This window comes from Capra hircus, chromosome 20, assembly GCF_001704415.2.
Source record: "Capra hircus breed San Clemente chromosome 20, ASM170441v1, whole genome shotgun sequence".
NCBI classification, from domain to species: Eukaryota; Metazoa; Chordata; class Mammalia; order Artiodactyla; family Bovidae; genus Capra; species Capra hircus.
The window spans coordinates 23,977,479-23,993,266 of NC_030827.1; the positions used below are offsets into that span (position 1 = coordinate 23,977,479).

At 41.8% G+C, this 15,788-nt stretch overlaps 1 protein-coding gene and 3 non-coding genes across 6 annotated transcripts in view; all 4 read left to right on the top strand.

Moving 5' to 3' along the window:
* The window catches only part of CDC20B (cell division cycle 20B), a 69,382-nt gene continuing 59,376 nt past the window's right edge, over window positions 5,783-15,788 (top strand). For all 3 annotated transcript variants that reach the window (XM_005694706.2, XM_005694707.2, XM_005694708.2), the window contains exons 1-2: window positions 5,783-6,018; window positions 6,282-6,344. In XM_005694706.2, coding sequence (XP_005694763.1) covers window positions 5,824-6,018; window positions 6,282-6,344 — 258 coding nt within the window. In that variant the 5' untranslated portion in view covers window positions 5,783-5,823. The remainder of the gene's footprint in view (window positions 6,019-6,281; window positions 6,345-15,788) is intronic.
* Window positions 6,600-6,700, top strand: MIR449C (microRNA 449c). Its single transcript, NR_129756.1, has one exon. It is a non-coding gene; the product is annotated as a microRNA 449c (primary transcript).
* Window positions 7,816-7,912, top strand: MIR449B (microRNA 449b). Its single transcript, NR_129755.1, has one exon. It is a non-coding gene; the product is annotated as a microRNA 449b (primary transcript).
* Window positions 7,940-8,027, top strand: MIR449A (microRNA 449a). Its single transcript, NR_129754.1, has one exon. It is a non-coding gene; the product is annotated as a microRNA 449a (primary transcript).

The following is a 15,788-nucleotide window of genomic DNA, read 5'->3' on the forward strand; positions in this document are numbered from 1 at the left end:
CTAGCAAGTGGTAGGAAGGTCTTTCTTTTGTGGCTCTATTGTCCTAGTTCCCAGGTGACTCAGTGGTAAAGAGTCTGCTTGCCAAGCAGGTAACTGGGGTTCAATCCCTGGGTTGGGAAGATCCCCTGGAGAAGGAGATAGCAATACCCTCCAGTATTTTTGCCTGGGAAATCCCATGGGCAGAAAAGCCTGGGCTACAGTCCATGGGGCAACAAAGAGTCAGGCATGACTTATGGACTAAACAACAACAGCAAATCCTAGTTCCATGATTTGGGAAAGATCCTAATCTCAAATCTGCAAATCAATTCAGCAAACATTTACTGAACGACAACGATGTACAAAGTTTACTATGTGCAAGGCAGTGAGCTATTCTCTAAAGAGGACACAGAGATGAAAAAGCAAGATTCTTGAATACTTGAAGGTTACAATATAGTGGAGAACACTCACACATACTCATACGTAAAAGCTGGAATTAGGTAGATAAGCAGTACAAAAGATATGCTATGGGAACATAAGGAGGAGAAAAAATTCCAACTAAGAAGATCTGAGAAGGCTTTTGGGAAATGGGAACTGAAATTTTATGATCAGATTGCCAGGAGACGATAGGGAAAAACAACTCTAAGGTGAGGCTCCCTCAGCAAAGGCCTGAAGGCAGGACAGTGCTGGGCATTACCCACAGCATGGAGGACTAGAGACATTTTGGTGGGATTGTGGCAGATGATGCAAGAAAGGTAAAGAGATGTTAAAACCACAGAGGACTTGTATTTGATCTAGAAAATTTAGAGCTTAATTCTGTATGTAAAGAAGATCCTTTCAGGGATTTGGGGCAAGGGAGAAATATGATCAGCTCAAGATGATGCTTACTGCCTTTAGAAGCTTTGTCACTGGGTCTCCACTGCTTTGCCTATTGCATGGTGCTTGCTGGGTGCAAATAAATGTGACATGAAGGGAGGTGGAGTAGACTAGAGGTTGAATTATCAGCTAGGTTCTTGTAATTTTCAAAAAGAGGACACATGGAATCAACACTACAGAGGAAAAAAACCGTCTTTGATAGTGGATTTCATGGTAAAAGGAGAGTGAAGGGTGCCTTTGACTTTCTCGACAGGGAGGATAGCAAGATTGGGAACAAGGTGCAAGCGAAAAGAACAGTCTTTTGGGGAGGATGGGAACAGGGAAAGAGTCTCAGTTCTGTTTTGGATTATGTTGTATTTGAAGTGCTGGTAGGACATCTAATACAAGAATTTCCAGGTCTAGAGCCTTTTGAGCCCTCTTTTCCTTGAGGAGGTGTCATGTTCATATGCCTGACTTCATCTGTTGTGTTTTATACAGATTTGTTCTCATTTTGGTTTGATAGTTAACTTTACATCCCTTAAAATCGTGGGGAAATAACTTAATACCCTATGCAAGAGCTACCCTGCCGAGAAAGAGAAGGGGGAAATGAGTTAAGTGGTTGGAGGGGAAGTGATATGATTTTTATGCTTTCAGCTGCCGACTTTACTCTCCATAGTCATTAACTGGGGTATGGATGGCGAAAAACATTTGAAAGAGACAGACTCTTAAGAAATCATTCAGTAACGGGACAACATGCATGTACTTTCAGTTCAGTTCAGTTCAGTCGCTCAGTCGTGTCCGACTCTTTGCGACCCCATGAATCGCAGCACACCAGGCCTCCCTGTCCATCACCAACTCCCGGAGTTCACTCAGACTCGCGTCCATCGAGTCAGCGATGCCATCCAGCCATCTCATCCTCTGTCGTCCCCTTCTCCTCCTGCCCCCAATCCCTCCCAGCATGTACTTTACTGCTAATTGAAAAATAATGTCGTGTAACCAGAGGTGACCTACTCTCCTGGGTACTCTTCTGATTGACGCTTTTACAGAGCTAGAACCTTCACAGGTTACATTTTAAGAGTCCTACTGATAGTCTGAATTATGAGGGGATACATTGATTTCTTCCCCCGCGCTATTTTGAGCTATATATTTTGGGGAGAAAGCACTCTCAGAGAGTTTATTATTTCCCTCCCTTTCCCCTCACTCCTCCTCCGTAGTGGAGAGATCTGAAGTCCGTCTTCATCCAGTCTCGCACCCGCCCCCCACCCCGCGGGCCCCCCAACCCCGTCCCGCTCCTCCCCGGCCCCACGCAGGCTTTCCCCTCACCGGGCGTGGCTCGTGCCCCCGGACGGTTGGCACAAACACCAACCGTCCCTCCTGTCCCGTAAGGAGCGCGCGCGCCGGGCGGGTGGGGCGGGCGCGCGGGCGCTGGGGCGCGAGCTGGGCTGTGGACACGCTCCCAGCCTCCAGCCGCTCGGGAGGAGCCGCGGTCCGAGGGACGCGCCAACAGACCGTTGGAATTGGGGCGGGGGAGCTCTCGGTTTGCGTTTCTGGGAAAGCAGTTGAAATCAGTGAAGCAGAAAAAGCAAGTTGCGAAATGGATAAGTATAGTAAGATCCCATCTATGTAGAAAGCGTCACAGAGCCGGATTATTTATGTGTAAGTCTGTAAATACGTTGGAAAAGGTCTGACGATGCTTTGAGGAAAGGACTAGTAGCTTGCAAGAGCGGGTGAAAGGAATTTACTTTGTACATTGTACATTTCTGAGATAGTGAACGTTGTTATTATTTAGAGTGAAAATGTTATCATGTAATTAACAAAACCCCCTGCGTTTGGGAAGCTTGGGTGTCCTTTTCCTTCCCATCGGTAGAGCCCTGCTCAGACTCAGAGCACCAGCAAGAGATGAGCCCAGAAAAGCTTCTTCCTTCTCGCCCTTCTCCGTGCCTCTCTAAACCACCTGTTTCCCCGTCACCTTCTTATTCCAAATCCTTCGAGGTGGACTCTGGCCTTTGCCAAGGGATCTTACGCACAGCCTTTCTCATTATTACAAATCTATCTTCAAAATTCACTCCCAAAGATATTTTGAGGATAGTAAATTACTCAGGAGCTGAACATTTGAATTAGCCCGTTATTCGTAAAACATATTTGACAAAAAGTTAAGATAAAAATCTTTATAGAGTATGTATATATAGATATATATATTTCCTAAACAGTTGTACCATAGTTTTTTCCTACTTGTATAACCACATGATGTTAAACTAATTTAAAAATATTTAAGGTTTCATTTTGAACTAATTTGGCATAGAAAAAGTTACAAAAATGGTGGATAGAATCCCATTATATCCTTCACCCAACTTCCCTAAATATTAACATTAAACATACCAATAATAAATGATTATAGTCAGGAAATTAGCATTGCTATTACTCTATTAACTAATCAACAAGATATTATTCACATTTCTACAAGTATCCAACAAATGTCCTCCCCCCACCCCCAGCTCTAGTCTAGATTTCAATCCAGGATCTCATAATGCATTTAATTGTCATGTCTAATTAGCTTCTTCTGATCTGTGGCAGTTTCTCAGTCTTTCTACCTGTCTGACACTTTTGAAGAGTACTACTGGCCAATTATTTTGAATGTCCTTCAATTTGGGTTTATTTAGTATTTTCTCATTATTGAAGTTATAATTTTGGGGGGGCAAGAATATCACAGAAGTAATGTCCCCTTCCAAGTACACAATATCAAGAGGCACATGAGGTTTATGTGTCATTAATGGTAAGATTGCTTAGTGAAGGTAGAGTCTGCCAGGTTTGTCCAATGAAACATCATAATTTTTCTTTTTGTATTTAATCATAAGAGGCAAACATCCTCATCATATTCACACCAGTTTTAGCATTCAAGGTTTCTGACTGGGATAGTGTGTGATATTTGCCAAATGGTGATTTTTCTGTTTCCATTATTCTGAAGTTAAATTTCAATCTGAATATTTAAAAGGCACAATAGCTTTTAAAAGGAAAATTTTGACTAATATTTTTCTACTTTACATTAGAGGGAAAAGGTATTTGGAGGCTGTGAGATACACCATGGAATTAGTGGCTACAATGGAATTTATGAAGGTATTGCTCATAGAAAACTGCATTCTAAATGAATAATTTGCTATCCTTAGTACTTGTAAAGAACATGGGGTCTAAAATCATAATTTATATGTATTTATAAACTCATTAACTGAATTGGTTGTTACTCCTAAGTTTGTACCCATTCTTATAAATGGGTAAATGTGAAATGGTATTTAAAATAGACCAAAGACAAAAAGTCTTTAACACTATTTCCAATGTATTGCTATTTTTAGTTGGTATTGAAAACTAATCCTTTAAATCAACAGAACATCTGACTCTTATCCAATGATATTTTACTTTATTTAGCCTCCATGTTTGCTGAAAGGATTTACTGGAAGTTGGAATGAGTATCCTTTGAATGCACTGAAAGGAAAGTAGAATTCTTGTGGGTGAAGTTTAGAGATCTTTTAATCCAAGGGTTATTTGACTAGCAAGAATTTTGATGAATCTCATTTGAAGATTGTTACCCTCTGCAGCATTTCCCCTAACCTTTATCATTGTAGATAGAAAATTGTCTTAAGATTGGGTCTTAGCCTTGGTGCCATTTTTCTTGCTTTCAGTGTGGAGGAACACAGGAGACTGAGTTTAGATTTTTTTACAAAATCACTGACCCTTTTGACTATCATCATATCTGTTACTTTCCCCACCTCAAAGGCATAAACTCATATGTTGTATTAGAGGGAAAAGATCCCCTGGAGAAGGGAATGGCAACCCACTCCAGTATGCTTGCCTGGAGAATTCCATGGACAGAGGAGCTTGATGGACTACAGTCCATGGGGTCACAAGGAGTCCCACACGACTGAGTGACTAACACTTCCAATCCATTGTCAGTTGGGGTGGGGTGGGGGGGCAGGGAGGAGGTAGTTGATAAGGGGAGGAGGGAGCAGGCTTTCAGACTGTCAGAGGTTTCCCAGGCGGTTTCGCCTCCTGCCATATGGCACAGCTCTCCTCTCCTGGCAGCCTGGCAGCTCAGGTGTGGCAGCTAAGGCTGCACAGCCCATCTGGCTCCTTTTCGTTTTCCCCCAAGCCCCTCCTTCAACCCCCAATATCATCCTCTTCTTTATCACTTATTTCCTAGTCTCTTCAGCTCTCTTGCTGGGTCTTCACTCCTTATCAGGTCACAGGCTCTTTCACCAACTCAATAACCATTGTTTGGGAAGAAAGCTCATAAGATCAAGTGAGAGAAGCTGACCACTTAGAGCAAAGGAGAATTTCTTGAATAAGTAAATCAGTGCTCCCCCCTTTCTTATCAGCATAGAAATCTTGCCACATTTCCCAGTCACTCTGAATAAGGAGGGAGAGCTGATGAACACGTTGGGGGAACACGCCTAAACTCAGTTGCTTACACAACGGTGATTATCGCCAAAACAGAGGTGGCCAGAGTTACTGTACCCCTCCGATGCCTCAAAGGCAGCATGATGGGGTTGGAGAATGAGAAGTGGGGGCCGAGGAAAAGGGTGCAGGACCCGTTATTACGAAACATTTTTGTTTCTAGTATGGAAAGAACGTTAATTCACAGAACCCGCTTCTTTGCCCGCCAACCCTCTCGCCTCCTGCGGCTCTCCAGCCCTCCGCGCCCGCCGCAGCTCAGACCCGCCACGGCTCGCGGCAAACCTTGGCGCTTCGGAGCGCGCCTCCGCGGACAAAGAGCTGGAGGCTGCGGGGCGGGGCCGCGGCCGGGAGGGAGGGAGGACCCAGGCGCGCGCAGGGGGAATCCCTCCCGGAGTCTGACGTCACCGCAGTTCTGGCCAATGAGAAGTCGGGTAGGGGAATTCCCGCTCCGGCGGCCGCCCAGCAGGCTTTTTAAACGGTACTCTGGGGACCACGCTCTAAGAGAGGTGGGAGGAGGGGGAGGAAAATGGAGGTTAGGAGTGAAATATGGTCGTCCTAGGGGACAAGACTCCAGAGGTTTGTCGATTAAGGGTCAAGACTGGCTTATTCTTGGGGAACAAAACCAAAAGCGGTCGAGGAGAGGCTACGCTCGAGCCAGTAGGACAAACGCCTCCAGAGATGGAGTGGAAACTGGAGCGCGCCGCCCGGAGGAGGGTCCGCACTGAAGAAGAGATTCTGTGGGTGAGTAACGCTCCTCCGTTTCTTCGCCCCAACTTCCTAAAGGGGTTTCTTGTCGAAGTCACTGTTTGTAATACCTGTCTAGGACCAAGAGGTAGTTAGAACTCTAAATCTAATATTGAATTGTGTAATTTATATTCTGGAGATGGTTGTTTGCTTTAAAAGTGAATGTAATTTGACAAGCTGAGGCTCTAGAAACATTCACACCTAATATTATGATTTTTGTAAACAGTTTGTATTCCAATATGTTGCCTCTATTTTCAAAGGAGGATGTCATGCGGGTGCTCGACAAAGACATGAAGCAGAGGAGAGGTCAAGTTTCTCCCAAGGTGAGTGTCCAGTGCTTAATCGAGCTCTCTGTCTTAAATATGACTTTGAACAAACTAATTCTTGCTAAAGAAGATATTTGTTGGAAGTATGAAATGGTCTGAAAATGTAGAAAATTTGTACGTCTCATATCATCACTAACTACAGAGTCTATATCTAAAACATTTTTGTAAGTGATTGAAGATCTCTGCCAAATAACGGTAATCATTTGTATCTGAATGGTGCTTTCCAGTTTTTGCCTCTACAGAAAAAAAAAAAAGCTTGAATGTGTCAGGTAGGCAGTGCATCTCTAGCTGGCTGTTAATATTTCATTTTAACAGTTGCTAGTTGCACTCCCCGCTGTTGCATTCATAATCTTACCTTCCAAAGAATCGGAAATGGTGCCATCTTGTGGTCAAGAGGAGAAGTGCATAATTCACCGTCCTAGCTTAGTAATTTAACTGTTGATCCAGTTAATTTCACCTTGAAAGTCTGAACGCAAAGGTTTTCAGCTTCTCTTGTAATCAGTGTGAAAATAAAACAAATCCAAAGATTTTCATCTTAACTTTTACACATAAATAGCTCTTTTATATTTATGGATCCCAGATGGCGCTAGAGGTAAAGAACCCGCCTTGCCAATGCAGGAGACAAAGGAGCCGCGGATTTGATCCCTAGGTTGGGAAGATCCGGTGGAGAAGGAACTGGCAACCCACTCCAGTATTTTTGCCTGGAGAATTCCATGGACAGAGGCGCCTGGTGGGCTGCAGTCCATAGGGTCGCACAGAGTCAGACACGACTGAAACAACTTAGCATGCATGCGTATGCTTTAGATTTCTCATTATCAGGATTCACTTTTTTTCTCTCTAAATAGTTCACATTCCTTTAGTCTTTACGCATCGATTCTAGTTTCAAATCCACCAGTTTTAGAGTTTTCTAGACCTTCACATTTTTCTGTATTTCATTGGTGACATAATAAATTCAACACATAACTTTCAGAATGCACTTTCAGAATGCAATGACTAATATCCTTTGTATCAGGAGAAAACAAACGGCATTTAATTCCTTAAATTCCCTGAATACTCATATATTTATTTTTCCTGAACATAGCTGAAGATTTGTCTTATGCCCAGATTTTGCATAACCATGACTCCTAGATATTTTACTATTTAATACAAACGACTGGCTTTTTGGTCTGTAAATAAAAGTCATTGGAAAAACTGTAGTTAATTATAACTTTCTTAATTCACTTGTAAGCCATAACTATTTTCATATCTGAGCCTTAGTTTATAAACCTAAGTGGAAGTATTTTGAAAGTTTTTTTTTTTAAGTTTTTGAATAGATGAAAAAATATTGATTTTATTTCTTATAATATTTTTGGAGAAACAGGTTTTGTCTATAAGTTTTAAAACATGTTACTATTAAGATGAAAGTTCTGCCACTGTTTCATGTTACAAATTTAGCCTCAGTGACCTCATGGGCCATGATGAGCAGCAGTGACCTGAATCAGGTAGGCAGTGTATTGTTAGCTGGCTGCTTTGGGTCAATTCAGCAGCCACAACTGCCCTGCCACTTGCTTCTGGATAAATTCTTCGTGTTAACGAAGTATACCGGTGACCTATGTGTGATGGGTTGGCAGTGTATTGTTAGCTGGTTGAATATGTGAGTGCCATCAGCTAACATGCAACTGCTATCTTATTGCATGTATAATGAGCATCAGTGATGGGTATAATTAAATCTAGGTAATATGTGTGTGTGTGTGTGTACTTTTTGCCATGAACCAGGACCCTCTTTACATAATGCTTATTACGACTTTTCACTTACAATACAATGAACAGCTTTATAATGATGAAGACACAACTCAATAATAATCAACTATTACTTAATCATGTTAAAAATTTCAGATAATATTCTGGAGTCTGTCATACTTGTAGACAGTATTAAAGTATTTGAGAAATTATATATTTGAAGTACAAAATTTAGAATATAATGACAATTTGGAATGGAAAAACTAAAATGTTTCCTCCAATTTTCAACTAAGTCTTCAATATTCCTTTTGAATGATTAGTTTCTTAATTTGACATTAGAGTAGGTCTCAGTTACCATGTGTGTATACAGCTAAAGGTAGAATGTAGGTAACTTGCCAAATGAGTCAGTCAACTAAAACATTTTCACTTGAATATGAAGAAAACTGGGGGTCTGGGGGGGCTGGGAGATGGGGTTGATTGTTTAGAAGACTTGTCTCCAGTCTTCATTTTCTGTAAAATCACAGACTCATACAGTGTTTAGAAAAGAGCATGAGATTTAGTTTGAGAAGGGGGAGAACTGACCATTCAACATAATTTTAAATATTTTCTTATTCCCTTGGAGCACATTTTGACCCATGGAGCAGTTCCAGGTTTGTGCTGGGTCCTAGACACACTGTGGTCGTGTAGACATTTGCAGCAAGTTCTTGGAACTGACTTTTGCTGGTTTGGTCAATTATTTTTACCCTAAATTAGGTGTAAGAAATACATTACATTCTTTACTGCATTGGATTATAAGTTATTGGTAAAATAATTTAAATTCTTATTTGAATGTAAGTGTTTTTAGAACCATGGGTTAAATAGATACCTATGATTTGACTCTTAAGTGTTTTGCTACTTTCAAATCTTATCTCCTTGTTGTTGCCTAGTGTCATTCCATTTTCAGCATCTATGTATTTAAGTATCCTTTACATGTAAATATTGTTTTCATCTTGTTTTTCTGAGGTTAAATGTCAATATGTTATTTTCTATAGACAACCACTGATCTGTTGATAAAAAATAAAACCTACTAAATTTAAGAGGCTGGTCCTTTGTGTTTCACTTTTTAAAAATTTTTGTAAAGAGCAAGACATAAAATGCCAACACTGATACTGAATAAACAGAAGACATAGTTGTTCCTATTACTGAGATGATGAGAAAGAAGAAAGAATGGAGTGCAGTAAAAATAAATGAGATCAATGGGTAAGAAGGTGATTGTATGTATACATTCAAAGAGAAAACGTTGCCATAGAAGTGGGAAGGAAAGAGAGGGGTCACACTTGGGATGTCAAAGGATGAGAAGAGGAAAGAGGGTTGAAAAAGAAGAGGGAGGCAGGCAACACTGGTTCAGAGTATTTTTTCTTGGGTGTTTTCTCTTGCGGCAGCCCCATTGGTGCCGGGGATGTAATTGCTTCCCATCACACCCTCTGGAAAATGTCCTGCTCCCTCACTACTCTTTACTTGCCCTCCCCCAGCAGCTCCTGCCCCCCAAAGAGAAGGCTTCCCTCTGCAAAGTGTGGCCTTAACTATTCAGAGGGAAGAGGGTATATGAAGAATGGAAAGAAGTGTTATGTATTAGTTTCTTGGTGTAACAGTTGTTAGGATTTTATTGTTCCCTGGGGAAGATGAAGTCAAGCTGAGGGGTAAATATAGAGTGTCATCATATTAGCTTCACCCAAAACTGACATTTTTCTTTCAAAGGGACATGTTGTCAGGACTACACGTGATTTTGTACAGGGATCACTCAGGATTTTCCAGCTCATGATGGGCAGTCTTGAAACACAGTCATTATGTTTAAAGAAAATAGAGAAATAGTTTTTGTTTTCCTTCTTAGATTTTGTATATATATATTTTTTCTTATTTTTTACTGGAGTGTCTTCCTACTTGAAATTACCTGAAGTCCAATTAGGTCATTTGCTGGGGTCCAGCCCCCGCAGGATCCAGGGAAACCCGAAGGAGAAACGGTGTTGGCAATTGCGATTGATTTAGAGAGAGATAGATAAGAATGTTGTAGATAAGAAAATAGAGGAGAGAAAGGCTGATATTCCTTGGTTTACATAGAGAACCAATAAAACTTCAAGACAAGAAGTTTGCCCTGTTCACGGAGGCCACAGGTGCCCTCCCGGTCTCCCGAGGGAGTGAAGACGCAGAACGTCTTCCCGTTCAGGTCTTAGAAACCCGGGCAGATAAGTGAACGCAGGGAGCCCCCATGCTCCAAGGGATCAGCCTGAAAAAGAGAGGGAGAGGGAGAGAGAGAGAGAGAAAGATAGAAGAAGAAACACGGGGTGACCAAGCTTCTGCGAGGCCCCCTGTTAATGTCAGAGGGGTTGGTGAAAGTCATGAAACAGTAAAACAGACAGATTCTGGTTTTGGGGTAGATGCTCGAGAAAGCCTAGGGAGCCCCTTGAGTTCTGAAGCCTTGCTTAACAGTTCTCTTCCACATGGCCTTTGTCATGGGTGGGATCTCCCGTGGTGGCCTCTGGCAGTCATTATAGTGTGAGTATACATTTAAAGTGTTAGCAGCTTTTCATAATTCAGTAACTGCATATACATCCACATTTATATATAACCTGTCAAAATAGTATATTCGTGATAACAAGAAGGAGTATATATGTTATGTTTTTGCTTCAGATTTTTCTCTTTTGAGATTCTTATGATACCCTGATTAAGTCTGATTTAAATCTTTTTGTGCTAGAGCCAGCTTGTCCTAGTTGGTGAGAATCAATTGCTAAATTTTCAGAAATTTTACAAGCCCGTTATGAAACAGTAGATTAAAATTGACTATGTGCAATTGTTCACGCCATAGAAATTGGAAATGCCGCAAATTGGAACTCCTCCACTAGGGATTTGGTTGTTAAGCATTCATGAGTCACCACTGTATGTTTGTTACATGGTGGTGGTTTAGTCACTAAGTCCTGTCTGACTCTTGTGACCCCATAGACTGTAGCCCACCAGGGTCCTCTGTCCATGGGATTTCCCAGGCAAGAATACTGGTTGGGTAGCCATTTCCTTCTCCAGTGGATCTTCCTGACCCAAGGATTGAACCTGGGTCTCCTGCATTGCAGGTGGATTCTTTACTGAGCTACCAGGGAAGCCCATATATACGATCAGGTCAGTTCAGTTCAGTCGCTCAGCTGTGTCTGAATCTTTGCAACCCCATGAATTGCAGCACACCAGGCCTCCCTGTCCATAACCAACTCCCGGAGTTCACTCAAACTCATGTCCGTCGAGTCGGTGATGCCATCCAACCATCTCATCCTCTGTAGTCTCCTGCCCCCAATCCCTCCCAACATCAGAGTCTTTTCCAATGAGTTAACTCTTCGCATGAGGTGGCCAAAGTACTGGAGTTTCAGCTTTAGCATCCGTCCTTCCAATGAATACCCAGGACTGATCTCCTTTAGAATGGACTGGTTGAATCTCCTTGCAGTCCAAGGAATTCTCAAGAGTTTTCTCCAGTACCACAGTTGAAAAGCATCAGTTCTTCAGTGCTCAGGTTTCTTTGCAGTCCAACTCTCACATCCATACATGACCACTGGAAAAACCATAGCCTTGACTAGATGGAACTTTGTTGGCAAAGTAATGTCTGTGCTTTTGAATATGCTATCTATATTGCTCATAACTTTCCTCCAAGGAGTAAGCATCTTTTAATTTCATGGCTGCAGTCACCATCTGCAGTGATTTTGGAGCCCAGAAAAATACAGTCTGACACTGCTTCTACTGTTTCCCCATCTATTTCCCATGAAGTGATGGGACCAGATGCCATGATCTTTGTTTTCTGAATGTTGAACTTTAAGCCAACTTTTTCACTCTCCTCTTTCACTTTCATTAAGAGGCTCTTTAGTTCTTCACTTTCTGCCATAAGGGCGGTGTCATCTGCGTATCTGCGGTTATTGATATTTCTCCCGGCAATCTTGATTCCAGCTTGTGCTTCTTCCAGCCCAGCGTTTCTCATGATGTACTCTGCATAGAAGTTAAATAAGCAGGGTGACAATAACAGCCTGATGTACTCCTTTTCCTATTTGGAACCAGTCTGTTGTTCCATGTCCAGTTCTAACTGTTGCTTCCTGACCTGCATATAGGTTTCTCAAGAGGCAGGTCAGGTGGTCTGATATTCCCATCTCTTTCAGAATTTTCGACAGTTTATTGTGATCCACACAGTCAAAGGCTTTGGCATAGTCAAGAAAGTAGAAATAGATGTTTTTTCTGGAACTCTCTTGCTTTTTCGATGATCCAGCAGATGTTGGCAATTTGATCTCTGGTTCCTCTGCCTATTCTAAAACCAGCTTGAACATCTGGAAGTTTACGGTTCACATATTGCTGAAACCTGGCTTGGAGAATTTTGAGCGTTACTTTACTAGTGTGTGAGATGAGTGCAATTGTGCAGTAGTTTGAGCATTCTTTGGCATTGCCTTTCTTTGGGACTGGAATGAAAACTGACCTTTTCCAGTCCTGTGGCCACTGCTGAGTTTTCCACATTTGCTGGCATATTGAGTGCAGCACTTTCACAGCATCATCTTTCAGGATTTGAAATAGCTCCACTGGAGCTATTTCACTACTAGCTTTGCTCGTAGTGATGCTTTCTAAGGCCCACTTGACTTCACATTCCAGGATGTCTGGCTCTAGGTGAGTGATCACAACATTGTGATTAATTATAGTTATTAAGAATTACATTTATGTATGTATATACATGCTATAGGTACACTATGATTAGTATAAAATTTCAAAAATGAAATACAACTTCTAGGGAATATTTCTGGCCAATTCATATTCAAATCTCCAGCACACTCTGCTATATGTAACAGCACACTCTGCTGCCATTAGATGAAGATCAGGAGTTAGTAGGAAGTACTCCTCTCCACTTCCCAAACAAACTGAAACAAACTTCAAGTCACTGAATTATTAACCACTAAAAGTAAAATAGATTTTGTCTGTGTCAGAAGGGCAACTGCTGAATACTCTTTTACCTACTATTTTTCTGTTATCCTTCTCAGTCAGGCAGCCCATAGCAGTTTATTTCCCAGACTTTTTGATGCTGAGATAGAGCTTATGCTCAATTCAAGAAAGATGCATTATTTTTTCCTCTGTGTGTTTGCTGGCGGTGTTCATGAGTCATTTAAGGTCTGGGCAGCAGAACATGAGTAAATGGCTCTCTTCCCTTTTACCACATGTAGCCTGGTTGGACAGGCTTCCCAGCTGACTCAGTGTGTAAAGAACCCGCCTGCAATGCAGGAGATGCCAGAGATGTGGGTTTGATTTCTGGGTGGGGAAGACCCCTGGAGGAGAGCATGGCAACCCATTCCAGTATTCTTGCCTGAAGAATCCCATGGACAGAGGAGCCTGGCGGGCTACCGTCCATAGGTCACATCAAGTCGGACACAACTGAGGTGCCCGAGCACACAGCCCAGCACAGCCTGGTTGGACGCCATAACCCTGAATGGACACCCATACGTCACACATTCAAACCCCCACCTCCCCTTCCTGCATCCTCAGAGTGGTGAGAGAATCAAGTCCAATCTCGTGGAGACTGCAGAATGAATAAGGCAAGCAAGTCAGGAGATACATGAGTTAAAAACCCACTTTATATGCCTTTGGAGAGAACTGGTGGATTGGGGCAGGATGGACATCTGAATTGTGTTCTCCGGGACAGTTCTGGTCTGTCTGGCAGTGGGGTGTCTGTGTAGCCTCTGCACTGCTGCACATACCCTGATGTGAGCACATAAGCACCCCAGCAGTCTCACAGTACTGCTGTGAACTCATGGAATTCATAAGTGGGAATATATGGCAAGAATGTTCCGGAAGCAGCACTTGAAGGCTAAACAAAGTTTTGCTTAGAGGCCCAGAATTCAAATTGCTTAAAGGCTTTTGGGGGCACACTGGCAAAGGACAGATAGACTGGTTAGGTGGTTTCCATTTCTTCAACAATAGGTTAGTATTGATTCCTGATCACTTGACTCACCTTGGTAATTCGGAAGGGGCTTTTTGTTCAGTTTGACTCCCCCTATCCCCACCATAACCAATTTACAGGTGAGAAAACTGAAAAGTAGTGGCCTGGCTAAAGGCCCTACTGCTGGTGAGAGGGAGAAGCAGGCTTGCTTACACTGACTGCCATTCTTCAGGAGCTCCTGCAGATCCCCTTGACCTGAGGGGAACCACACTCCACCCCTACCTGAGAGCTTCCTAAATCCATTCAGAGCTGAGGGTTGGACATATATGTTGAAGCAGAAGGTATTCCAGGATATGTTTGGTTTAAGAACTTGTAAGTGCTGTAGCAGAATTATATACTCAGGCGGGCATTGCTGATTTCATCATGAAAAAGAATCTTCACTTTCACTCATCAGGTCAGAATTGGAGAGTCAATTCACTTATTTAGATTGGGTCTTCCTTCTTAGCCAAATTTTTTCACATTGTTTTGCCCCCACTATTCCTGTTTAATTCCTTTATGAAATGAAGATATATTTCATGGGGCTAAGGTTGCTTTGTTAGTAATTAGAAGGCTGACAAAACATAAAGATCAGGACTTTGGGAGAAAAAATATATTGTGATTCTCAACAAACTCAGTGGTTGCTGATGTTTTTCGTGTAATTACACTCACTCCCTTTTTTTACATTAACCATTTTGACTGTTTGGAGTTGATTCTTCTTATTATAGCCATGGGAATGATGTACCATTGAATTCTTTCCAAATGGCTAATCTAGTTTGACCAGATTAGCAACCAAAATTAACCTGAAGGAATCAATCTGAATGATCATATACTTATGGCTTTTTTCTTACACTTGGAATTTTCACTCAGAAATACAGACTGACTCAAGTGTTAATATTTTAATTGTGGAATTTGAGTTACTTCTGGAAAATAAGAAATATTGAAAATGATCAAGGCTTTTTCAAATGTTATGTCATTTATATTGACATTAAATGATAATGTCATTAATAAACAACTATGCAGAGTACATCATGAGAAACACTGGGCTGGATGAAGCACAAGCTGGAATCAAGATTGCCGGGAGAAATGTCAATAACCTCAGACATGCAGATGACACCACCCTTATGGCAGAAAGTGAAGAAGAACTAAAGAGTCTCTTGATGAAAGTGAAATAGGAGAGTGAAAAACCTGGCTTAAAACTCAACATTGAGAAAATTAAGATCATGGCATCTGGTCCTATCACTTCATGGGAAATAGATGGAGAATCAGACTTTATTTTTCTGGGCTCCAAAATCACTGCAGATGGTGATTGCAGCCATGAAATTAAAAGACGCTTGCTCCTTAGAAGAGAAGTTGTGACCAACTTAGACAGCATATTAAAAAGTGGAGATATTACTTTGCCAACAAAGTCCATCTAGTTAAAGCTATGGTTTTTCTAGCGGTCATGTATGGATGTGAGAGTTGGACTATAAAGAAAGCTGAGCACTGAATAATTGACGCTTTTTAATTGTGGTGTTGGAGAAGACTCTTGAGAATTCCTTGGACTGCAAGGAGATCCAAGCAGTTCATCCTAAAGGAAATTAGTCCTGAGTATTCATTGGAAGGGCTGATGCTGAGGCTCAAACTTCAATACTTTGTCCACCTTATGTGAATGAAGAACTGACTCATTTGAAAAGACCTTGATGCTGGGAAAGATTGAAGGTGGGAGGAGAAGGGGATGACACAGGATGAGATGGTTGGATGGCAACACTGACTCAATGGACATG